The sequence below is a fragment of the Equus caballus genome, chromosome 22, assembly GCF_041296265.1.
Source record: "Equus caballus isolate H_3958 breed thoroughbred chromosome 22, TB-T2T, whole genome shotgun sequence".
In the NCBI taxonomy this organism is placed as follows: Eukaryota; Metazoa; Chordata; class Mammalia; order Perissodactyla; family Equidae; genus Equus; species Equus caballus.
This window is the reverse complement of record NC_091705.1, coordinates 28,388,996-28,413,571: the sequence shown is the minus strand read 5'-3', so window position 1 is coordinate 28,413,571 and position 24,576 is coordinate 28,388,996. Positions and strand designations below refer to the sequence as shown.

The 24,576-nt window shown below is 50.2% G+C and overlaps 2 protein-coding genes and 1 long non-coding RNA gene across 6 annotated transcripts in view; 2 read left to right on the top strand and 1 right to left on the bottom strand.

The window, feature by feature from the left end:
- Window positions 1-10,548, top strand: part of SAMHD1 (SAM and HD domain containing deoxynucleoside triphosphate triphosphohydrolase 1) — a 52,353-nt gene extending 41,805 nt beyond the window's left edge. The window contains exons 14-16 of the mRNA XM_001499498.6: window positions 4,255-4,359; window positions 4,916-5,053; window positions 8,619-10,548. Coding sequence (XP_001499548.3) covers window positions 4,255-4,359; window positions 4,916-5,053; window positions 8,619-8,750 — 375 coding nt within the window. The 3' untranslated portion in view covers window positions 8,751-10,548. The remainder of the gene's footprint in view (window positions 1-4,254; window positions 4,360-4,915; window positions 5,054-8,618) is intronic.
- A 599-nt stretch (window positions 10,549-11,147) lies between these two features.
- Window positions 11,148-23,907, bottom strand: TLDC2 (TBC/LysM-associated domain containing 2). Of its 4 annotated transcripts, none has more exons than XM_023626519.2 (7): window positions 23,696-23,907; window positions 21,802-21,912; window positions 20,394-20,552; window positions 19,726-19,878; window positions 17,868-17,963; window positions 12,932-13,005; window positions 11,148-11,962 (listed from the first exon to the last, which is right to left on the bottom strand). In XM_023626519.2, the coding sequence occupies exons 2-7, from the start codon at window positions 21,832-21,834 to the stop codon at window positions 11,827-11,829; spliced, it is 651 nt and encodes a 216-aa protein (XP_023482287.1). In that variant the 5' UTR covers window positions 21,835-21,912; window positions 23,696-23,907; the 3' UTR covers window positions 11,148-11,826. The 4 variants fall into 4 exon arrangements, with proteins under 4 accessions (XP_023482287.1, XP_070103803.1, XP_070103805.1 ...); XM_070247702.1 differs by having other exon boundaries at window positions 21,802-21,874; window positions 23,696-23,881; XM_070247704.1 differs by lacking the exon at window positions 11,148-11,962 and adding an exon at window positions 12,154-12,352 and having other exon boundaries at window positions 21,802-21,874; window positions 23,696-23,881.
- On the top strand, window positions 16,040-18,747 carry LOC111770000 (uncharacterized). The gene is made up of 3 exons (XR_002802887.2): window positions 16,040-16,175; window positions 17,559-17,603; window positions 17,848-18,747. It is a non-coding gene; the product is annotated as an uncharacterized lncRNA (long non-coding RNA).
- Window positions 23,908-24,576: the final 669 nt, after the last annotated feature.

Below are 24,576 nucleotides of genomic sequence, written 5' to 3'. Positions count from 1 at the left end.
AGAGAACCAACATTAATCAGTTTTTAAATTTTCCTTGACATGTTGTCAGTATTTTTAATGTAATTGTGGTCATGTGATTAATAGAACGTTGTAGATATTGATTTTTTTTAATGTTTTCTTGATCACAAAAGTAATACCTGCCCATTATTTTTTTTAGTTGCCTGCACACACACAAAGGAAATAGTTAAGACTTTTTGACTCCTGTTTTCATAGAGGCTATAGTATCTTCTTGTATCCTAATGAGCATGTCAAAGGCTGTCTCACATTTTCTTATGCTTCCTATAGGAAATTCTTCTCAGAGTTCTACTCCTCTGAAATCTCAGGACAATTTTCCCCATGTATCTTTTTCCATAAGCCTCTTGTTCGTTGTTTTCTTCTTGATGCATCTTTGAGCGAAGGGCAATTTCTCCATAACTATTCTTAGCCAAGAGATACCACGAGTGAACTGCCCTTGGACCCACTTTCTGTTCACTTGGTTGCGTGTTGAAGGGCCTCAGGTCTGCAGATCAGGCTGCAGTTTCCTGTTTCATTAGATGAAGTTCCACCAGAATAAAGGGATCTCACATCCTGACTTCCTGAGACTCTGAAAGGCTTCACTCTCCAGAATATTCTCCCTGGGCGCTTGTGCGTCTGCACTTGCACTCAGCACTTTACCTGGGAGACCGTACCACCCTCAGCACGGTGCTCTGCTCCTAGTCAACCTCCGGCCTCCCATCTGGTTCCTCTCAAAGGGCAATCTCCTAATGGATATAGGATCAGAGATGCTTAAAGTGGCCATGCATAGAAGACAACATGCACATGGCCAGTAGGTGAAAAGAAGTTTAACCTTTTTAACCTAAAGGCAAATTGATGCAGTGGTGAAAGATTGTTTTGACTATCAGATTTATAAGAACAAAAAATTAAGGTTTTCTGATAATAAAGGTATTTGAAAATGAGTGTGTAAATTGAAACGAGACCAAACTAAGGTCAATTTTAACTGACCCAGCAATTTCATTTTAAGAATTTGTCCTAAGGAGATAATCAATTTTGCAGAAAAGTACAAATATATTTATTGTGGCATTATAATAGTCTGAAGTTAAAAAAAATTTTCATCATCCCCATGATCCCTGGGCTGTAAAACATAATTTTACTATTTAGAATTAAAGATTCATAATTGTTGGTCTGTAGCTACTTTTTTGCTCTTGAGTCCTTGGTTAAGACTGTTATAACATTGCCCTTCTGGAAAAAGTTGTTTTATCAAATCTGCCTTAAGGAGGAATTTCCAGTTGTACATTATGGAGAAAATGAGGATTGCCTTTTATTCCTATTCTAAAGCCAAAGAAATAAATATTGAAGAGCTAGTGACACTTCTAAAAATTCCTGAAAATTTGATTAATGTTCATGCCTTCCCATGATGGGTAAAAATGTCAAGGCTGCATCAGGTCCCCCCCACGTGAAACAGTACCCAGGAGAGAGGCCTGTGATAGCGCCAGCCCTGGGATCATGGGGAGCGCTGAGCAGTTGCTCCCTCACAGGTGGAGGGACGCAGCACATGCGCGGCAGCTGTCACAGCCAAGAGCCCACACAGAGTGGGAGGGCTGGCCTGTCCTGAGACCCCTGGTCTCTCTTCTAGACCACGGCTGAATCTCAAATGTCCACCTTTCTCTCACAGGCTACTGGCAGTTTAACCGCCAAACCTCTGGTTCTCTTCAGTAACCACTCACAGGATAAGCTCCTCTTATCATCTGTTCTTTTCTGTACCATCGTTACCACATTACTCTATTTTTTTCCCCTTATTTCATTTCCAGTCTCCTCCATTCTCCCAAACCTATCCGTGGAGCCCTTTGGAATTCCACTCCATAATTAACAAACTCCCGTGTATCCTCAGCCTCTTCGCTGACTCTCTGGCTTTGTTGCAGCCTGGCTGTCCCTGAGAACCTGACTCCCCCCGCAGTCCTTTCAGGAAAAGCACAGTCCTTGGGGTCAGGAGAGCGTCCTGTGCATCGGTCGTCTTGCTCCCTGGTGCCCCTTCAAGACAGTGCAGGGTCTCTGTTCCTCTGAGACTGACATTCTCAAACCATCCACTGCCCTCTTGGTTTAGAGCCTTCCTCCCTACTCCAATTCCTGCCGTTATCCTTAGTGACTCCATAGTCCACATGGCTGGCCAACGGTAGTCTCTTCATCCTCATCCTCGGTGACCTCATCCCCTCCACTGCAGCCAACACTCAGCCGATCACACTCTGAACCTTACCAACATTCAAAAATACCCTTCCTTTAAAAATCACTCATTTAAGTATCCCGTCTCTGTCCACAAACCACTTTCTTCCTTATTTGCTTCTTCCTAGCTCATCAGGACCCCCAGTGTGTTGTCTCCTCACGCAGCTTGTCAGTGACCTTCTATCTTTATTTCTCTCCCAAGCTAACCTAGATTCTGTGAGCCATCCACTCAGTCATTCTCTGCAGTTCCCCTCAACTCCCTTGCCTTTCTTTGCATCTGCCTAGCAAAAGGCTGAATGACAACTCGTGGTCACCAACCCTAGCTGGGCCCTCTGGACTTTCTGGCCAGCTTAGTGCAATCCTCCGCCTCTCCATAATGACTGTTTCAAACCATCTTCACTCCTCTCAGACCTTCAGCCCTGCTCCTCATCCCCAACTGTGTTCACCCTCAGTGACTAACCCCACTTTGGCTCTTATGTCAGAGATAAAATCTGGGCCATTGAGTAGGAACGCCTTCAACCCACACCACCAAATAAGCAAGCCTGCCTCCAGCAGCAGCTGTGTGCAGCCCTCCCTGTGGTGCACTGGGCAACAGTCTTGCTTCTTATCAGAGGCTAAGGGCGATCCTTCTACTTGTGTTCTAGAGCAGGGCTGTCCAATAGAACTTTCTTGCAGATGGAAATGTTCTATATCTCTGCTGTCCGTTTTGATAGCCACTAGCCAGACATGGCTACCGAGCACTTGAAATGTGGCTACTGCAACCGAGGAACTAAATTTTTTGTTGTATTTGATGTTAATGACTTGACATTTAAAAGCTACACGTGGCTAGTGGCTACCACATTGGGCAGTGCAGCGGTGGAGCCATTTGTCTCAGTACTTCTGTGGAACCTTATGGTATCGGTTCTCCCTGCTCTCTTTTTGACTTTCCGATCAGCAGTTAAACAGACTTTCATCTTAAGAAAATAACAGGGGCCGGCCGAGTGGCGCAGCAGTTAAGTTCATGCACTCTGCTTCGGCGGCCCAGGGTTTGCCAGTTCGGATCCAGGGTGCGGACATGGCACTGCTTATCAAGCCATGCTGTGGTAGGCATCCCACATATGAAAAGTAGAGGATGATGGGCATGGGTGTTAGCTCAGGGCCAATCTTCCTCAGCAAAAAAGAGGAGGATTGGCTACAGATGTTAGCTCTGGGCTAATATTCCTCAAAATAAAAAAAGAAAAGAACAAGCACCACACTCCTCTTCACTCCTTTCCTTTTCTTTAGGGTCAAACTCATTGAGAAGTTGCCCCCCTTACCTTTCCTAGGTACTATATTCCTCCCAATATTCTTCTTTCTTGCACTTCCTAACAGCCGAACTTGTAAGAGTTGTCTTCTCTTTGTTATTCCTCATTTACTCTTACACCTTTTTCTGTTGCCTTCACTCTACTAAAACTGCTTTCACCAAGATCACTAGTGACTTCGGGGTTACTGACCCCAGCAGACAGTTTGAGTCCTCTCTGCCTCGGAGCTGTTTCTTCTGCCTGGAATTCTTTTCTTTCCTACCTGGGCCTGGTTAATTCCTGGTCACTTAGGAAAGTCACTTACTTTCCCAGGAAAACATTTCCAGTCATTCCCTGGGAGCCCCAGACTACTGGGTTCCCCGGTTACAAAGAGTCACAGAACCACCTGCTTTCCTTGGTAGCTCCCATAACAAAGGTGGTTAGATAACTGCTTTATCTTTGTGGTCTACCCTCTGTCTAGGCTGCTGGTCTGGGGTCTGGGAAGGTATCAGGTGTCCTTGCTGCATCTCCAGTGCCTACCTCGGGGTCTGTCACCTAGCAGGTGTTGACTTTATACCCTCCTATGTTGCAGGCACAAATGCCCACCCCTGCCCACATTTCAGGGCCAAATCCCCTATGGGTCCTGCACCAAGTTATTTTTACTCCACTGCGAGCAGCTTTGCAGTGCTCTGACTTCTGAACGTCCAGAGAGCTCGGCCCCATTCCCTGTGGTATCCCACAAGCCTGAATTCCATTCTCATTGTCATTGTGTAAGTGATCACTTACTGCTTTTCTTGAGGTTATCAACATGGATTATGGAATGGAAGACAAGAATCCTATTGATCATGTTCGCTTCTATTGTAAGAGTGACCCCAGCAAAGCAATCATGATTACTAAAAATCAGGTAACTCTTTTGGTAAAACAAATATACTGTAGTGGCATTTGGCAAGTTTTTATCATAAGTTTGCATTTTATATGCACATTAGGTCCTAAAGTCAATGTGTACAGTTAAAAAAAACATATGTTTAAAATTAAAGTTTACCTGGTATTGTGTAGACTAGACCGTCTTAACTGCCAGTTTTTCCCGTTCGCTGAACACAGGCGAAAGTGCTGTTTTTGGTTTAGAGGCTGGGTTGTAAATCTGGTGGGAAGGGAGTGTTATGTGGTTGAAGGCATGTAAGTTAAATGTGCTTATTTGCATATGTTCTGTATGAGACTCTGTAGTCCACATACAATTATATAATACAAAATTTTAGTCTTTTATTAATTGACGTAAAACTGTGGGACATTTTGCAATATGACAACTACCTTGAATTATTTTCTTTGGATTGTAATTGAGATAAAAGAATGACACAGTCTGGTGGCTTTAACATAACATCAGGGATGGAGCTTGGGGACAGCTGCTCTCTCTCCAGTGTGTGCATTCAAGGTGACAGTGAAGTCTTTTCTTCTTTGAAAAGGTTTCACAACTTTTGCCAGAGAAATTCGCCGAGCAGCTGATCCGAGTGTACTGCAAGAAGACGGACGCCAAGAGTCTGTTCGCCGCACGACAGCATTTCGTCCAATGGTGCTTAGTCAGGAATTTCACCAAGCCGCAGGTAGGTGGCTCATTCATGTGCTTTGCACAGTTTTTTTAATTTTTAAGTAAAACCCAAAAGAGATCCCTATTTCCCTCTGAAAAGTTCTCATTTAAATTATAGTCCTTTGGTTATGGTTTTTAAAAAAAGTTTTTCCACTTTAAGCTTTCCTTTTAACATGTCTGAATCTATCTCAACCAGTGATTTCTTCCTCCACCAATCGTGAGTGGGGACTCTGTTTGTCATTGTCCTAATATTAAAAGTCTCAAATGGTGAACATGTGAACAGTACTTCATAACGTCCTCACCAGCTGTCTCCTCCAGTCCTCCCAGTGACCTTGGGAAGTGGCTCAGTGTCCTCATCTTTCAGAGAAGGTTCCAAAGCTGAGTAGTCATCTCGTTCAAGGCCGCATATAACCAATAAGTTTTCTAACTTGCTATTTCAAACTCAGTGTTCCTGATCCTGTAAACTATTTCAGTTCTCTAGAATAAGAGAATGGAAGGGAAGAGGAGCCAAGCCACAGTTGCCAGTGTTATAGAGAATATTGTTAAAATTGTCCCCTATTGGCCCACACATAGTAGGTGCTTGGCACAGAGAAAGTGACCAATCTATATTTGTTGACCGACTGAGTGAGTATAATTGGCAGGCAGGTGGGAAACAGCATCTACTTCCTAGTCTAGTACTCTCTCTCTCAGCACCATAGCTGCCTTTTTCCCTGTGTGTTGGGTGCTGAAGGAAAGAAAAACGAAAGGTCAGCTGTGACAGAGTAGCCTGGCACGTCGGTGCTTTATCAGGTGCCAGAAGGAGGGGTACAGGTGAGTTCTGGGGAATTCAGAGCTGGGAGAGCTGCCGGAAGAGCCTCCGGAGGAGGGAGGGCTCTGCCAGGTCCAGAAGGCCAGGTTGTGTTTGGATGAGTAGCAGAGAGAAAGGTCCGGAAGGCCAGGTTGTGTTTGGATGAGTAGCAGAGAGAAAGGTCCGGAAGGCCAGGTTGTGTTTGGATGAGTAGCAGAGAGAAAGGTCCGGAAGGCCAGGTTGTGTTTGGATGAGTAGCAGAGAGAAAGGTCCAGAAGGCCAGGTTGTGTTTGCATGAGTAGCAGAGAGAAAGGTCCAGAAGGCCAGGTTGTGTTTGCATGAGTAGCAGAGAGAAAGGTCCAGAAGGCCGGGTTGTGTTTGGATGAGTAGCAGAGAGAAAGGTGGACATTTTTGGCAATGGGAGCAAGACAAAGGCAAGAAACTGGAACCAGATGAGTGTGTTTGGGGGCCCATGAGGAGCCCTGCTGACTGGAGTAGAAGATTCTTATTGTTGAGTGGGGAGAAGGTAAATGGGAGAGTAGGCTAGATTATGGAGAACCTTGGATAACTGGCCAAGAAAGATTTTTTCTTAGATACAGTGGGGAGGGAGTCATCAAGAGAATTCGAGACTTAGCCTGCGGCTGTAATCACCATTTACTTCCGTGTTTGTTGTCTCCAACTAGAGTGAGACCCATGGGAATAAGGAAATACGTCTGTCTTGGGTATTGTAGCAGCTAAGGAGACTAAACACCCAGGAAGAAAGAAAGCAAACTAGCGGGAGATGGATCGAGACTTGGAGAGACTGGAAGCAGAGAGACGAGAGGCTAGTAAGGTCACCATGCGGCATAACCGCCTTAAGTCTAGGTACACTCACTCGTGGAGTGAGTATTGGTGCCAGGCCCTGTGTTAGCTACACAGGGATGGCACAGCACCTGAGACAGACGGAGTTCCCATGGATCTCACTCTCGCCAAGGATAAGAGACCCCCAAATAAATGACAATGACAGGGCATGGTCAGTGCTTTGGGAGGGGGCAGTGTCTGCAGAGTCCCAGACGAGCAGAAGGGGGTGGGTTTAAGCCAGACTTGGTTGGTTGGAAAAAGCTTATTTAAGGAGTCAGGGGCCAAGACCCGCAGGATGGATAAGAAGGGAGAGAGGAGGAGGCCAGAGAAGAAAGGGGACTTGGTGCGCTTAGGGGAGGGGTCTGGGGCATCATGCCCAGTCTTGTGAGCCAGGATCAGTGGGATCCATTGAAGTGTTCTAAGCAGGAGGCTGACACAGTCAAGTTTCCATTTATACAGTTCACTCTGGTTGAAATTAGAATGGGTAGAAATAAGGAAGTTGGTAGAAATAGAGATGAGTTTGAACACAAGTAATGTTGACTTTGAGATAGAGGGGTCTTCTGAATATGAGTATCATGACAGTTGAACGGCTGCTTTCAATGGCTCTATCAGGTCAGATCTGCTGTAGTTCAGCAGAAGAAATCTGACATGAGGGACGAGGTGCAGAAGTTTTGGCAGAGCTAAGTGAGCAAACAGGACAGTGAGACAACAGAAGCAAGCTGCTCCCACCTCTGGGGAAGGAGGGACCGAGGGAGCCCAGGTGCTGGGCCACCTGCAGAAGCTAGAGCCACAGAGGAGTCACACCCACTGCTGCCTGTGCCAGAGGGGTGAGGGGAGAAAGACCCTGGCTCCTCTGCCCTCCTCTTCCAGTCTCCCTCCAGCGCCTCCCACTGGCCAAACCTAAGTGGAAACCAGTGGGCACCGGCCTGGGAAATGTAGTTTACGAGGGCAGCTCCTGTTATACAGAGTAGAACAGAGGAAGGGTCAAGAGTGGATCTGAGGGGCCAGCCCCCTGGCTGACTGGTTAAGTTCATGTGCTCTGCTTCGGTGGCCCAGGGTTTACCAGTTCGGATCCTAGGCAGACCTATACATCGCTTGTCAGGCCATGCTGTGGTGGCATCCCACATAGAGGAACTAGAATGACCTGTAACTAGGATATACAACTATGTACTGGAGGTTCGGGGAGGGGAAAAAAAAAAAAAGGAAGATTGGCAACAGGTGTTAGCCCAGGGCCAATCTTCCTCACCAAAAAAAGAAAAAGAAAAAAAGAGTGGATCTGAGAGCAAATAGGCAAATGAGGAGCACAACATCTACCACAAAATTATGTCCCTAGTGCAATAAAGGCTCTCAAAGATCTGATAGCCCCACATAACCTGAGAGAATCTCTCCACAGGTTCAGGAATGGTTTAGATAATAGACTCAGGTGTCAGAGAACCTGGCTTCTTACACTCTGCTTTCAAGTCAGAGCGTCAGTTCACTTTGAGACCATCCCTATTTTGGGTGGAGTCTATGCTGATGGACCAAAGTTATAGCTTTGATTGCAGAGAAAAGTTCAAGTTCTGCAGGTGCATACTGTCCTTCCCCTTCTTGCCATTTTGCAGACCAGGGCCCTTTGTTAGAGGGGGGATGAGGCAAGAGAGAAGCAGGGGTCCATGCAGCCCCTTTTTCTCCTGGAGAAACATGACAGAGTTTGTGTCCCAAGAATGTGAAGGGAGAGGCCTGAGCAGTGTGCTGCTCTGGCCGGCTGTGAAGAGAAGAGGTCTGGTGGCCTTTGCCATGAAGGCTCTTAGCTGCTGAGCCTGACCCAGGCGCGCGACGTGTGTATGATCTGTTTCCCAAGCTCAGGCGTGTCTGGAGGCATCTATCTGCAAGACAGGGTGTGTGGACCTGAGACTTCCGTGCACAGTGATGAAAGGTAGCTTTTCTCTGTTCCTAATTTTTTTCTCCTTGACAGGACGGAGATGTTGTAGCCCCACTAATAACACCTCTAAAAAAGGAGTGGAATTGCACGGATTCAGCCCAGAGTCCAGCTCGCATCCGAGAAGCATCCAGATTGAGAGTCCGGCTTTTTCCGGATGACTCGTGAATGTCTGCAGTCAGTGTTTACAAAAAACCCTCTCCCCTTCCCCAACACAATTAACTAATTTAGGGAATTCAATCATAGAGTTCTACAAATTTAGTGACAACTAGTGCTTTTTATTCTATGTTTTGAATGTACATACATGCTGAGGCCAAGCAATTATTTTTGAGGTAACACTGGTTTACAACATTACTGAGGTTTCAGGTGCGCAGCCTTATAATTCGACATCTGCATGGACTACGTTGTGCTCACACCGAGTCCAGTTTCCGTCCGTCACCAGACGCTCGACCTCCTTCACCCGTTCCGTCCTCCCCCACCCCCTTCCCCTCTGGGAACCACCAGTCTGTTATCTGGGAAGCAAAGTAATTTTTATTCAAAGAAACAAAAAAGTGTTAGGTAAGTCTTGCTATACATGCTATGAAAAGCATTACCTTGCCTATTTTTAGTATTAATGAAAGCCTTCTCCTTTAGTAGTCTATTTTCTTAGGATAACAATTCTTTTATGTACTCTGAGCTCTTATGACGTATGATTGTTTTTTAAAAAAAAAAATTGGAAATGAGACAAGGGTGCACATTGGAATTTGAAATTGGGATTGTCATGAACAGCCAGGGTTAAAAACAAAATAGAACACCCTGGCTCCCTGAGAAGGTGCCCGTCACCCTGAATTTGAGGACAGCTCTCCTGGGTGAGCTCAGCGTCAATGAAAGGCAGCTTCCCCCAGCCCTTCAGCCAGGTTGGGGCAAACAGGAGGGGATGAGGGCCGGAGTTGGTTCCAGCTCTTCGGTGAGAGGCCTGATTACTTTACTGAAAAGATCTGAGGGCTCTGGCCTCCTCTGAAGCGGGACATAAAGCTACCTTTGAGGAGACCCCTCCACTAGTGACAGAGGGACCCCCAAACCAGGCTGCTCTCGGGGTCAGCCTGGGCTCCAGACTGGGCAGTTTTTCTCCGGAATATTCACTGCCAGGTCCCTAGGGCTTTACTCCTGCCCAGCCTGGAGGAGGCGGCTCCCCTCAGGCAGCTCTCTGCAGCCCCTGTGAACTGATCAGAGGCTGTCATGGCGGCCATCCTTGGGGCCACTCAGAGCTGGGACTGTCCATTTTATGGCTTTGGAGCAAAGACTGAGCTGCTCTGCCGAGATGAGTGAACCCAGTGAATTCCAGGCTCCCCTTTGTAACTTGATGTTCCCAGCACCTGCTCTTTACCTCCAGCAGTGGAGTGGGCACCCCTGTGGCTGAGCACTGTTCCTGTGCCCAGGGCAGCCCCCCCTTCCCCCCAAACATCCCCAGTTCTACAGAAATTCGCCAAGAACAGTCTGGAGTTGGAGTCAAAGCAGTGCCTCCAAAGCATACAGTGGGGAGAACTGTAGGGCTCAGCTTTCGTGTACCCAGACCCAAGGTCAAGAATGTAATTTTTTTCTGCTAAGATTGTTTTATTTCTGCAACTCCTACCTTTAAATCATTGTGGTTTACTCTGCAATTTTGTGTCCCGACATTGTATCATTGTGCTGTCTGAGAAACAACTTGAATGTGTTTTGTTGGCATCTTCTGTTACATATCAGGCAGCTGCACTCTGTGCGCTTTGCAACTGTTTTAATTATGAGAACCCTGTGCGGTTTACAAGGTTACATTTTTCTTAAGAAACATCTTCACTATTTGTATAAAAATGGAGGCTTGAACAGCTTAGTCTCCAGAGTTACTGAACGGTGTTGCCTTGAGAATGTAAACAGAACTGCGAGTTTAAGTGACGGGTTACTCCGTTTGGGTTGGGGGAACAGCTGCAATAAAGCCTCGTCCATCTGGAAACCAGAGGTGTCTTCCTTAATGACTTTCTCTCACACCTGCGTGTCCAGTGTTGACCCTTTTGTGCAAAGGAAATGTGTCTGGGAATCTACTCAGATGTTTCTTAGTACCTCAACGCGATGCTGGCTCTGTGAGAGAGGGGCTGGTCTTAACGGGGCCTAAGCTATTTGGTTTTCCTCATTCAATAATGCCAAGTAATGGCAGAATAAAGAATCTTTTCCATCTGGCAGGAGGTAGGCACTAGCATAGGAAGGAATGTGGGATTCTCTTAGTTTTCTGAGCTCCTGTTGTGCCAGAAAGGAGAGCCGCCTTCTCTCTTAACCTTCCTGAGGTTCCCATCTATGGAGTTTCAACTTTGTCCAAATAAGCATATTGTTCATTTGCTGCTTTCATATCTTCCTCGTGAAATTAAATAAGAGATCTGCAAGCAGCTGTCACACTGGTGGCAGACAGAAAGCCCTCGGTGATCTCCTAGAGTCCTTATTAAAAGTTTCACTGGTTGAGTCTAGGTGTCTAGTTTGACAGTATTCTTTAAGTTAAAACAATTTCCAAAACATATGCTCTAGACTCCCTTTCTTTTCTTTTTTCTTTTTTTTTTTTTTGAAGATTAGCCCTGAGCTAACTACTGCCAGTCCTCCTCTTTTTTGCTGAGGAAGATTAGCCCTGAGCTAACATCGTGCCCATCTTCCTCTACTTTATATGTGGGATGCCCACCACAGCATGGTGTGCCAAGCGGTGCCATGTCCGCACCCGGGATCCGAACCGGCGAACCCCGGGCCACCAAGAAGCAGAACGTGCGAACTTAACCCCTGCGCCACCGGGCTGGTCCCTAGACTCCCATTTTTGTAAGATGTATATATATATATATATATATATCTCCATGGAAAATTGGGAGAATATACATGAAAATGTTAGTGTTTTGGGGCGTGGTTGAATTTTAGGCAATTTTAATTTTTTTTATGTCTTCTGGTTTTTCTACAATAAACACATCTAATTTCTAAAAAGATAATTTTCACAAGGGACTTTGCGCAGCTCGGCTGGAGTAAATATCTTTCACTCCTTCAAAGTTACCTTTCCGGGAGAACGTTGCCTGCCTCCTTGCCTGTCTTGGGTCCCCAGGCCACAGGGAGGCTGCCTCACAGCCACAGTCAGCAAGCACTAGGCCACGTCACCATCCGTGTTCCAGACAGAATGGGCTGCCCTGTGCAAGGGAGGCCTAGATGGCACCCACGAGCAGATCCAAGCTCCTGTAGCCTCAGGAGGCTGCCCACCATGGGGGTATCAGCTCAGAACCCAGGCCTCCAGCTCCTTGATGCAGAACTGCTCCTGCCGGGCCAGCACCTCATTATTGAAGGTGGCACAGGGGTGGCTTCCCCCGTGGTACAGGTCTCCATCCAACCACAGCCCAAAGTGGCCACTAAAGAGAAGAGGAAAGTCAGCACAGCTCACTCCTGGGCATTGGGACCTTCCAGATCCACACCATCAGCCCTTGGCCACACCGTGACCATAGCCCCATTTTGCCTGTTTCATCTTCCTTTAGACTGATTTATCCTGAATTGTTGGGAACTCCACCTCTGTTCCCCACAGGGCTTAGAGCACTTTCTTTCTAGAGTTTATTGATTTTAATAAACATATACAGTGGTGCAACCATCAACACAATCCACCTTTAGGACACTTGGGACGTTTTTGAGATGGCCATGTGTCACAGAAAGAGTGACTCTCACAGGTGCGGACTCGGCCCGGAACGCTTCAGAGAGCATCCTTCGTCCATCCCAGTCCCCTCATTTGACAGCAGACGAGGCTGGAGCTGGGAAGAGGGTTACTGCAGGTCAGCAACAGCTGACCCTCAGTGGAGGCTTCGGTGCTAATCAGCAATGCCTTCCTCCTTGCCCTCAGGATAAGGTTGATTCTGCCTGAATTTGCAGGTCACACCAGGGGCGAGACTAACCTATTCTTCCCAGTTCTGCACCTCCCGTCCCCCAGCACACGTGGACCGGGCTCTGGGCTGACGCCCGCCCTCCTCCAATGAGTTATGTTCCCTGGGGTTACGGGGCTGATGGGTAAATCTGGGGCTTGCCCATCCCTTGACTCCAGCTTCATCCAGCCATGTGGAATGCTGTTCCTAAAGTTACATAAACTCAGACCAAGCTGTCACCAACTGTAGACGCTCTAGGGGAGAGTTCACCCCATCCTTTCCCCTCGGCGTTGACTCAGAGCCCGGGTGAGGGGGTTGGCCAGAGCAGCATCCTGGGGCGGTGAAGGCAGAGGCCTGAGTGAACCACCAGTCTCCCCATCTGGTCTGCGGCAGCCGGGCCCAGCATTTCCAGACAGGAGAAGGGACCAGAACACAGACCACCTGAGGCCCAGGGAGGACCGGGACACGCACCTGCCGCTGCCCATCATCAGTGAATCCAAGTCTCCTTTCACAAAGAAAGAGTTGCTTCCCGTCCACTTGAAGACCTGGGGTGGCAGGAAAAGGCTCCGGTTACTGGGCGAGTGAGTCCTGCCCTTGCAGGTTGAGTGTACGCCACTAGGTGACAGTGTTGTGGCGGGAACAGAACATCCTGGGCTGGAGATTTCTTTCCAGTCTCCCCAGAGCTCGTGTGTGTCCTCCAGTCTGAATTCCAACAACCCCAAAGCCCCTCTGCTCTAGGAACAGACCAGCACCCTGTGCGGCCTCCTGCTCCCAGAGCTGGAGGGAGGAAGGGAGGCCCTGATTCTGCCGTTAAGTACCTCATCCCTCTCCGAGGTGACACCAGGCCTGCCTGATCCCAGCGTGGCCCCACACCCAGCTCCTCAGCTAGTCCTGTAGGCCCCACTCCAGAGAGACACCCCCACGCCACCATTCCTGTCCTGTTCGTCTCCACTCACTCCTGCCCCCCAGTCCACACCACCGTCCCTGCGCTGGATCACAGCCTCCTGACAGGTCCGGCCTCCTCTGCCTCCTGCCCACAGCCCCTCAGCCCCGAGACCCATGTGAGCCGTTCAGAGTCCAGTCGGACATTATCACTCCTCTGCCTAAAGCCCCCGGTGGCTTCCCATTGTGAAGGGAATAAAATCCGACTCCTCACTGTGGCCGAAAGCCCACCTGCTCTGACCCCTGACTCTCTCTCTGGCCTCTCCCTCATTGACTGACTTTGGCTGCGCTGGCCTTTCTCTCCCCGGGACGCCCAAAGCTGTTCCTGCTTTAGCACCTTCCTGCCTGCCGCTCCCTCTGCCCAGAATGCTCTTCCTCCACATCCTCAAATGGCCCCCCTCTCCTCTTTCAGCCCAGCTGTCCTTTCAGAGAAACTTCCTGGACCACCCCATCTAAAGCGCCCTTCCTCCCAGGCCCTGTTTCCTTCTCCTCGGCGTTCACCACTCTGAGGTGACCCGTTCGTGCGCCAACGTGTCACTGACTGCCCCTCTGACATGGAAGCTCTGTGAGGGCCGTCTTGATCCCTGGCTGTATTCTTGGCATGGGATATAGATGTTTGTTGAATGAATAAATTATTCAAGAGTCAATTTAGCTCGTAAAAAGACTTTTAAAGGGCCACAAGAGTAAAGTATATTATTGCCTGTCATTAGTTGCAAAAAAAGCTGTGAGCAACCAAAGGATTTTTAGCAAGAAAATGGACTAATAACAGATAAGCCCTGGGCTCAGAAGAGATGAGATAATATTAACAAGTGACCTCGAGAAGACGGACCGGTTTAGCTCCTCCTCCATTTTCATCCAGGAACACGACCTTCAACCCTGACGGAGTAAGAAATGCGTTGCTGCAGAAGATGTTAAGCCGCATTTATGGTGCTGCTCGGAATAGCGTTGGAGGAGCTGCTGGGAATTCACGAAGAACGCAAGAGGCGCCAGGAGACTGAAGATGGGTGAAAATCAACCAACTTTTGAAAAGATGAGATTCCATAATGATAGGCTGGGAAGAGAGAGAGTGATCCCCTGAAAAAATCATTTATTTCATTCAAAAAAATTTTAGCATTTAGCACTGTTTTGGGCACTGAGTCAAACAGACAAAAATTCCTGCCTCATGGGACTCCCAGTCTAGTGGGAAGAGGCAGATAAATCAGTAAAAGAAATAGTATGTTAGGTGGTGATGCTCAGGAGAAAGAAGTAGAGAAGGGCCATGGGGTTTCCAGGGGGTGGGGTGTTGTAAATTTAAATCAGGTGGTCAGGGAGCACCTCACCGAGATGGTGACATTTGAGCAGAGTCCTGAAGGAGGTGAGAACTGAGCCATGTGGAGATCCAGTGAAAAGCATTCTAAGCAGAATAACACGTGCAAAGGCCCTGAGGCAGGAGCAGGCCTGCATGTTTGAGGACTAGCTCAGAGGTCAGTGTAGCTACAGCAGAGTGAGGGAGGGGAAAAGTATCAAGAAACGACATCAGAGAGAGGCCAGAAGATATAGATAGGGACTTGTAGGTTATTGTAAAGACTTTGGCTTTTCTCTGAGTGAGAAAAGAAACCATTGGCAGCTCAGAGCCAAGGAGTGACATGCTCTGATGTAACTTTTAAAATGATCACTGCAGCTACCGTGATGACTGAAGGTGGAAGCAGAGAGACAGGCAGTAATGATGGTGGCCTGAGCCAGGGCAACCGCCACGGGCATGGTGAGAAGTGGTTCTGGATATAGATAGAAAGAGAAGGCAGAGCTGTCAGGATTCGTTGACAGCTCAGATGTAGGGTGTGAAAGAAAGAGAGGAGTTAAGAAGGACTCCAAAATTTCGGTCTCAGCAGCAGGAAAGATAGAGGTGTCATTGGCCCTGCTGGGGAAGATGGCGGGAGGAGCAGATTTTGTGGGGCACAGTCAGGAGCTCAGCTTCGGCCACGTGAGGCTTGAAATGCCATGGTTGGGATCCAAGTGGTGACAGTGGGTGGCGGTTGGACATATGTGAGTTTGGAGCCCAGGGGAAGGGCCATCAGCACACAGACAGCAGGGAAAGCTCTGAGAGTGACTAGACCTAGTCAGAGAAGAGATGAGAACCAAAAACTGAGCTCTAGGACCCTCTGACATTAGAAAGCAGGGAAGATGAGGAGGAACCAGCAAAAGATCCTGTCCAAGAATTTTCAGTGCAGTAGGAGGAAAATTCTAGAATTTCAGAATTCTAGTATGTAAATTGAGGAAGGCAAGTGGGGGTGACTCGTATCCAGCATGGGTTCACCATGAATAACTGGCCCTTTCCTGTTTCCTGATAAGACTGCCAGGCTGGCCATCGGAAGCAATGCAACAGCGCTGTGTTTTGCTCCTTGTGACCTTGTCGTGTGACCAGACGATTGTGTGGCTGGATGTATCTGTGGGTGTCTGGCTCTGTGCATTGGAGAGGGGGGGGTCTCTAACACCAAACCAAGAACTAGGAACTAGTTCTTCATCCATTGAACAAATACTTCTTGAGGGCACGCGTGCCAGTGCAGAGGGCTACGCCCTCCCTCACACACTCTGACTATCCCCCCCGACAGCCCCATCTATTGGGTTCCTACACAGGCCGCTTCTCACCAGTTTCTGTGCCTTCCACATGCTCCAGGAAGACTGCTCCCTGCACCCTTCATCACCTGGGGATCCTCTGATTGTCCATCAAGACCCAGCTCAAGAAGCTCCTCCTCTAGGAAGTCTCCCTTGATCTCCGCACCCCCATTTGATCTAGGTGCTCCTCCTCACACTTCTCCCACAGCTCTTATCACTCTATATGTGATCAGCTGTCCTCTCCCAGCCTGGGAGCACCTCTAGGCAGGGACCTTTTGTCATTTAGAGGGGTGGGGTAGTGCTGGGGCTGCATTCCAGCTCCAGGGTCTGTTTCCCCATCTCATCCTCACCACTGATTTAGCTGTGTGAGCTTGGGCAAGGTTCTCAGCCTCTCTGTGCCTCGGTTTCCTCTCCTGTAAGATGGGGCTGACAATAGCGTGTACCTCATTGGGTTGTTGTGATGATTAAAGGCTCTAATTTGTGAAAGTCTCAGAACAGCGGCTGGCAGGCAGCAAACTGGTCCGTGTCAGCTGCCGTTATTTTTATAGTAGTAAAGGCAGTCTGCTGCGTGCCAAGCATGCGCTCAGTGCTTTTATTCAGTAAATGGCCTAGAGAAGGAAAAGCTTTAGATGGGAGATGTTTGGGACTGTTCTCCTCCCTCCTTTAGAAGCCCCACTGCCTGGCAGCTGGTGCCATCTGAGTGTACCTGTCCCTGTCTCTCATCCGTCTCCTAGTCACCAATGGTCATTAATCAGAGACTCGAGCTCTAGCTCACCGTCCTCCCGTCCTTCCCAGTTCCTGTCACTGTCCTCGGTGAACTTCACCGTCCACATGGACCCGCCCAACGTAGCCCCTCAACGCCTGCTACTCAGCTCCCCTCCTCATCCTCTCCAGTGGGTTTCCTTACACCCACCTCAGCCACTGTCCCCCAGGGTCACACCCAGGATTTGTCCTCACCCCTCTGTTTCAAGCATCCCTGTTTCTGTATCTTGTGTTCCAACACGCTACCCAGCTGGGGTCACTGCTCCGAGTCTCTGACCTCAAGCCAGCCTCTCATCTGCTGCTTCCATTTTTGTCTCCCATCCCTCAGCCCCCCTCTGGCTCCCCTCCCCGCCTTGTTTGGTCTAGGGTCTGTGGTCCATTTTATGTTTCCACTCCCTTCAGCCTCCATTTCCCTCTCTCCCTCTCTTAAACCTGCTTGGCAAACCCCTCTCTATCTCCCCCTGTCCACGCCCCTCCCCTGTGTCCTGGATGCGTGCTCCCCCCCCCACTCCGTGCCTGAACCCCACGAGCTGAGTGTGGCAGGAGGAAAGCGCACGCCCCAGTGCCCGGCTTGCCGTTGAACTCTCACTCTCAGCCCACAACCAGCGCTGCCAGCTGTCCTTTCTCTAGTTTTCTAGGCTTCCCTTTCCGCTCCCCGTGATGAGTGATGCCTTCACTCCCCTCAACCTTCACACCCTCTCCCCCGTCCTCACTCTTAGCTGATAACCTCACCCCATACTCCCTAAGAAAATCGAAGCCATTGGATGTGTCCGTCTTCATCTTCCTACCCCTATGCCCACAGGTCTACCTGCAGTTGGACCCATCTTGCCTTTCTAGCCTGTGTCTGGTGAGTAACATCCCTCCTCCCCTCAGAGCCCGTCAGTGGTTGCCAGGGACCTCCTGAGCATTTGTAAAAATGAAGATGGGCAGGCCAAGGGGGATGCTCCACCCACCATTGCCCTGTCACATTCCCTTTGGGGAAAGATGGAAGGACATCAGACACCCCCAGCAGGCGGTATGGAGGTGGGGGCCACTGGGACCCCAGGATCTTTGTCATAAACCCCACTTTCCTCCCCTGCCCCCCCCCCCAGGGGAAGGTTGGGAATATCACCTTCAGCTGTGGGGAGAAGGAGAAGAGGAATGTCTCTCCAGTACCGTAGAAGCCTTTGCTGAGTCGAATAGCTGAGGAGGAGAAGGCCCCAAACATCTGGAAAGCAGAAGAAAGCAGTTTGCAGCTGGAAGGGAGTTGGAGGTCCTCTGGCAACTCCACTCTCCGGGCTTGGTGATACAGGCTCATCCCGGAGGGGCACCTGGGGAGCCTGGGGCAGAGCTGGGGGATGAGGAGGCCCCCATGCGCCCACCAGCGTGCGACTTTTCCTGTAACATTCCCCAAGGACAAGCTCCTGCTGGTGTTCTCCTACTTTTTCTTAAATGTACTTATTTTATGCAAGTAACCCTCATAGAAAAACATTGGAAGTTATAGACAAGCAGAAAGAAAAAATAAAGCTACCCCAAATCCCCCTCTTCCTTCCCAGGAAAACTATTCTTAACATTTTGGTGCATCTCCTTCCCACATCTGTTGAATGCCAGTGTGAGTATTCTGATACCAAGAGTGAGACCCTGTAGCACCTCTGTTTTGTAAGCTGCTTCCTCCCCACTTTTCTTTACAGAAGTTCAAACACACAGGAGAGTTAGAGCACGGTTGGTACCCTCCACACAGACTCTCAACTGTACCGTCCTCGCCACATTTGCTTTCTCTTTTTTTCCTGTTTCATTTGAAAGTCAGTTGCTGATATTATGACTTTTCACCCCTAAATAGTTCAGCCTCTGAGAATGGGGACTTTCTCTTCTGTCACCACAATACTGTCATCTCACCTAAGAAAATTAACAGCAATCCATAGTATTATCTAGATCCAGTTCATATTCCGTTCTCTCCAGTTGTCCCCAGAGTGCCTTTCATATCCTGCTTTAAAACAAAAGCTTAACACTTTTAATGGCTATGGTTCTACCTCATTTTTCTTGCCTGCCTAATATTTCACTATGGAGAGGGACCAAGTTTGACTTGGTCATTTTCCCCTCATGGGAGCATGAGGTGGACTGCAGGTTCCCACTGTTACAAACAATGCTGAGGGGCAGAGACAGGCTCACTGGGGGACAGCTGCGGGGAGGAGGTTTTGTCTTAACGGAAGGAGAAACGTCCCCCACAGTCAGCGGTGTTCTGCCAAGGAAGGGGCTCCATGTAGATGGGTGAACTTCCTGGCCTTGAGGCAGGAAGTCCCTCCATTGGCACCTTGAGGAGGGGGCTCCTGCCCCAGTGGGGTTCCTCTGGGACCCCTGAGATCTCTGCCAGCTCTGACTTGTTCCTGCCACAGAAGAGCGGTGACCAGCTCCCACCCCTGCCTAGAGAGCCTGCCCGAAGTGCCCCCAGTGGAGAGACGGGCTGGAGCTGAGGCGTGCCCTCTGCAGGTCCCTGCTGGTCGCTGTCACTCTCCAAGCCCTTCTTTCCCCACCTGCAGCGGGATGTTTTCAAAACCTAAATGGATCGGTCATTCAGGTGTAGATCCTCTGCTTAAAATCCCTCCCCGGTTTCTTGTGCTTCTGAGGATAAAGATGCAGTTTTACATTTACAGTTGAATGATTATTTGCTTAACATCTGGCCCCACCCCCCCATTAGGCATTTAGCTCCAAGAGGGCTGGAACCGGCTCCGTCTCAATCCTGCTCTGGTCCACATCTAACCTGGCACACAGAAGGTGCTTAATATACATGTATTGAATCAGTGAATCAGGGAATGAATGAATGAGGAGATGGCTCAGAGCAGGCTAGGTCTCAGTGTCATCATCAGTGTCCAGTACAGGTGACTTAGACTATCACCTCTGCCCTCTCGTCCCTGAGGCTGCCCTGGGGCAGGACCCGCTGGGACCTGGTTGGGGGCCCCCAGAGCCTCAGGTTGGGGCCTGGCCCAGCTCACCTGCCCATCCTGGTCCCTCAGCACCAGCAGCACCGGCCCGCCGTGGCCCTCCATCTGCCTGTACAGGCTCCGCAGGCTGAAGCCGTCCCTCGACGTGCAGAAGGCCAGACTCCAGGAATAGCCCCTGACTCTTGGCGGGAGGTGGAGGCTGAGCTGGGGACAGGGCTAGAGGTGAGCGAGGGATCCTGCTCCTCCCACCCTCCTTCCCCACATCCTTGGGGTCTCAGAGGACCCTCACACAGGCATGGTGCTTCACAGGTTACACAGCAGTTTACTGTTCCCAAGGGACTTTCATGCCCATTAGCAGTAGCCCCTGGAGAGAGGGATTATTGTCCCCATTTTACAGATGAGGAAACTGAGGCCCAGGGAGGTGAAGCAAGTTGCCTAAAGCCCACATGGGGAGTAAGTGGCAGAGTCGAGAGTTGAGCTCAGGTCAGTCTCTCTCGGGTCTCTCTCCCCTTGGTCATCTTGGCCCCTTGAGGCCGGAGAACAGACGAGATGCTGAATCCCTCCTTCTAATCCCCCCACCTCATCCTCCCACCCTCCACCCAGCTTTGCAATAGAGCGGGAGCGGCCGTCTTGTCCCTGGCCCCCGGCTGGGCCAGGGCAAGAGGGCAGGACCCTCAGGCTCAGGGCTGAAATCCTCGTGCCATGGGCTGTGCTCGAACCTGCCTGATCTCTGAGGCCCCCAGAACCTGGCTGGCTTCTGCCAGCGAGGGCTCCGTGGGCTCTTCAGGAGCAGGAGCTGGGGCAGGGGCTGTCTCCTCCTCTTCCTCTTCCTCTTCCTCACCCGCCTCCGCAGACAGAGCGTCCTCCACCTGGCTGGGCTGTGAGCACATGAAGAGGCCTGGTGAGTTGAAGGACAAGGAGACACCAGTTTCCACATCTCCCAAACCCAAGATCCACGCCCACCTCATCACCGCCACCCCCCACCAGACCCCTGCAATTCCCGGCCCAGCCAGAGGCAGCCAGGAAGTGTCCACAACAGACAAGAATCTGCCCGTGCCCCCAGCCCACCCCTTCCCTGGCCCCCGCCAGCTCAGGGTCAGGTCGAGGCACACGTGCCCCTCAGATGTGGCCGTCGGCCCTGCGGTTGGTCTGCCTGTCAGCTCTGGGTCCAGAGTGGGTGCCAGGGATGGAGCTCTAAGCCTGGGGGCAGGAGAGCAGGGCAGGTGGCAGCCGGGTCCTGGGAGCTGCCACTGTGTGTGTTTGCACACGAAATAACAGTGATGATAACAGCCATAGTAATAACGATCATGGCTGACATTGATCAGCACGCTCGACCAGGCCTGTGCTACTGCTCATCGTGCACAATCTGAATCTTCCCCAGAATCCTAAGAAGAATTTGCTTCTTACTACCCTCATTTTACAAAGGAAGGGAATGAGGCCCAGAGGCTCCCCTGCCAGCCGGTGAAATGTGTGTAGTCACAGGTGAGAGAGCTTGCGCAGGCTTGTGTAAAATGTGTGTGTGTCCGTGTGAAAGTGTGTGTTGGCCTGAAATAGAGTTGTGTAGGCAGATCAGTGTGAGAGGGTGTGGAGTTCACCTTTGCGTGTTCACCTGTTGATGTGTTTGTGAGTGTGAGTTGTGATTGTGTGAATACATGTGTGTCAGTGGGTGTGCATGTTGGTATATTCATTCATTCCACTGAGCTTCCACTCTCCCCCAAAGCCTGTGTTTGAGTGTGTGTGTGTGTGTGTGTGTGTACGTGCACGACTGCACACAATGACTCGGGGACTTGTCATAGCAAGGAGAGAGCTTCTCGAGGCTCACAGATGAACAGGACACCATTTCCTGTTCCCCAGGTTCAGGCCTAAGGAGAGGCTCCTAGCTGTGCGGGACTTCGGACACAGCTCCATCTGGCACCCACTCCAGGGAGGAAGGGACAGAGACATGAGTCTGTCCTCCTTGAGGGTCTCAGGACCATGGGGCCTTGGTCCTGAGTCAGTCCTCGCTCTGAACCCCAGGCCAGCTGGAGGGACTTGGAACGGGACGGATCACCTGCCTGCCTCCAGCCTGAGCCCAGGCCCCACCCCAGCAGAGGTCTCACCTCCCCCCTGGCCAGCTGGGCCCCTTACCAGCCGAGTGTACCGCCATCGGAGACCTTTCATCCTGTCGGAGCCGCTGCGGGCTGTGAGCGAGTCCTCAGCGCTGTCGGGGAGGAATCACCGCTGGGCGCCGGGCGAGGCCTGATTGACAGGGAGAGGTCCGGGCACGGCCTGCTGGCTCCACGCCCACCGGCTGCCCTTTGCTCCCTCTCAGCTGTCACTCTCAGGCTGAGTTATCAGTGGGCGGTCTGTGAGGTCAGCAGCACTGGCATTCTAGGCCTCACTTGCATTTAGCATCCAACCCACATCAGGCACACACGGTAAATTCTGGTTGTGATTCCCTCCCACCTCCTTGCCCTCTGGCAGCCTGGCCTAGGGACTGTGGCCCTTGGTGCAGATGCCTGAGCCCCAGGCTGGGCGTCCCGGGTCTCTGGTTCCCCATAGGACCTTGGGTAAGCCCCTTTGCACCCCTGGGCCTCAGTATCCCCACATGTAATATGTTGGACCAGATCATCTCAAAGGCCCTCGCAGTACTGACAGCCTGCAGTTCAGTTCCCTCTCAAAGCTGATGAGTGCCTCCTGACAGAGGCTTAAAAGGGACAAGCCTAGGCCTGGTGGCACAGCAGTTAAGTGCGCACGTTCCCTTTCAGCAGCCCAGGGTTCACTGGTTTGGATCCCGGGTGCGAACATGGGACCTCTTGGCAAGCCATGCTGTGGCAGGCGTCCCACATACGAAGTAGAGGAAGATGGGCAGAGATGTTAGCTCAGGGCTAATCTTCCTCAAAAAAAAAAAAAAGGCCAAGCCTACACCAAATAAACAGATCTTTTAAAAAAAAAACTTTTCATTTTTCTTATTTGAAAAGCAATACATTTTTATTGCTGAAAACTTGGGAAGTCTGAAAAGGATAAAGAAAATTTTCAAATATTTATAATTTCATCTCTCAGATATAAACTCAACCCCTAAAGGTATTTTTTCAGTCTTTTGTATTTATTTCACATACATGTGTATACACACATTTATAAATAGATCATACCGTGTATAGTTTGATAAAGTGATTTTTCCACTTAACAAATGAGAATTTTTCCAATGATGTTCAGTGCCCTTTGAACTCATCATTGTTATGGCTGCATATTATTTCATCATAAGATGTATGTCGTTTATTCCTCTACTGTTGGACATTTTGTTTGCTTCTGATTTTCTGGGATTATAAGCAAAACTGTAATGAACTTCCTTGTTCATAAGTCTGATCATATCCTTTATGATAAATTTCAACATTGAACGCTGGATTACAGGCAGGTACATAGTTCTTGGTAAATGTTTCCCACAAGCTTCCTGGGTGCTTAAGGCTTATCCATGTCCAGGAACCTTTAGGGAATCGCAGGGTAATATCTTTCTGATCATCAAGTCTTACACCCTCAAACTACCAATAAGAAAACTGCCACCCAGAAAGTGGAAGGGACTTACCACAGCCACACAACAATAGACCATGGAGGGTAAGGGAGCCAGGGAGTTCAAATCCTGGTTTTGTCACTTACTTGCTGTGTGACCTTGGGCAAGTTACTTAACATCTCTGTGCATCAGTCTCCTCATCTGTGAAATACTAATATCTACCTCCTAGAGCTGTTGTAAGAGTAAATGAAAATAATGCCTGAGGAACTAGGATGCTAAGCCAGACCTCCATCCTTCTGTCCTCAGTGCGGTGAGATAGCCCGCAATGCTGGGTGTTTGGTGAGCCCTGGATAAATCACAGTGCTTATTACCATCCCTCCGCGCTGCCTCTTTGAGAATCCAGGGCTCGAATCCCTGACAAACGGCCACTCAGCCTTCCCCTGGGTACCCCAGGGACAGACAGCCACTCGGGCACCTGCAAGAGTGAGGAGCTGGGTGGTGAAGGGAAGGCAGGAATCGTGCAGATGTACTCACACTGCCGAGCCCCGGCCTCTGCCGACCTCCTCCAGCCTGTCCAGCCCGATGGCTTCCTTCGTGCGTCTCCTGGATCCCACAGAGAGGGGGCCACGTCCAGAACCGACCCTGCCCACCAGGCGGTCTCCACGCAGCAGGTCTAGCTCCACACCCTCGGCCCCGGGCAGGCGGCTGGCACCTCTGCCCCAGCCTGGCTCCAGACCCCCCTCCCTGGCTCTTATACCTGTCCTGGCCCTGTGCCCGCTCCGGTTCCAGGTGGGAAGGCCTGGCCTGGATTATCTTCCATCAGAAACTCAAATTCCACAAATACACACAAACAAGACCGTGTCACCTCCTGGCCCCAGCTCTGTCCCCACCAGCCCAAAGATACTGAACTCCTGGATGTAACCCAGAGCCTCTCACCACAGCTACCAGGTGCTACCTGGTGCCCAAAGCCCACCACTAAGACCCTCCCTTTTCGGGGTGCAGAGGCTCTAGGAAAAGGTCATTCTCCAGTCACCCTGGGCTGCAGAGGACCCAGGGCTGGGAGGCAGGGACAGGCAGCCCTGCTCTGCCCCTGCTGCTTTCCCCTCCCTCAGGTGGGGTGCTGATTCTCTCCTCGTTGGCCCATCATGACATTAGGTGACACGCACAGGAAGCCCAGTGTTTGGCACATAGTAGGCACTCATCAGTGGGGGTTACTTCTCTGTCCTTGGCTCATAGTAGGACTTCACTGAGCGCTGTGCTGTTGATTTGCAGACCCTCAAACCTGGAAGTTTGGTCCCAGTGCAAGCGGACCCCACCCGGGGCAGGATCCCCTGGGAAATTTGCCCTCTGCTGGTCCTCCAGCCTCTGTGGGGTGGGTGAGCCCACTATCCAGGGTGGATCACTCCATCTTCACA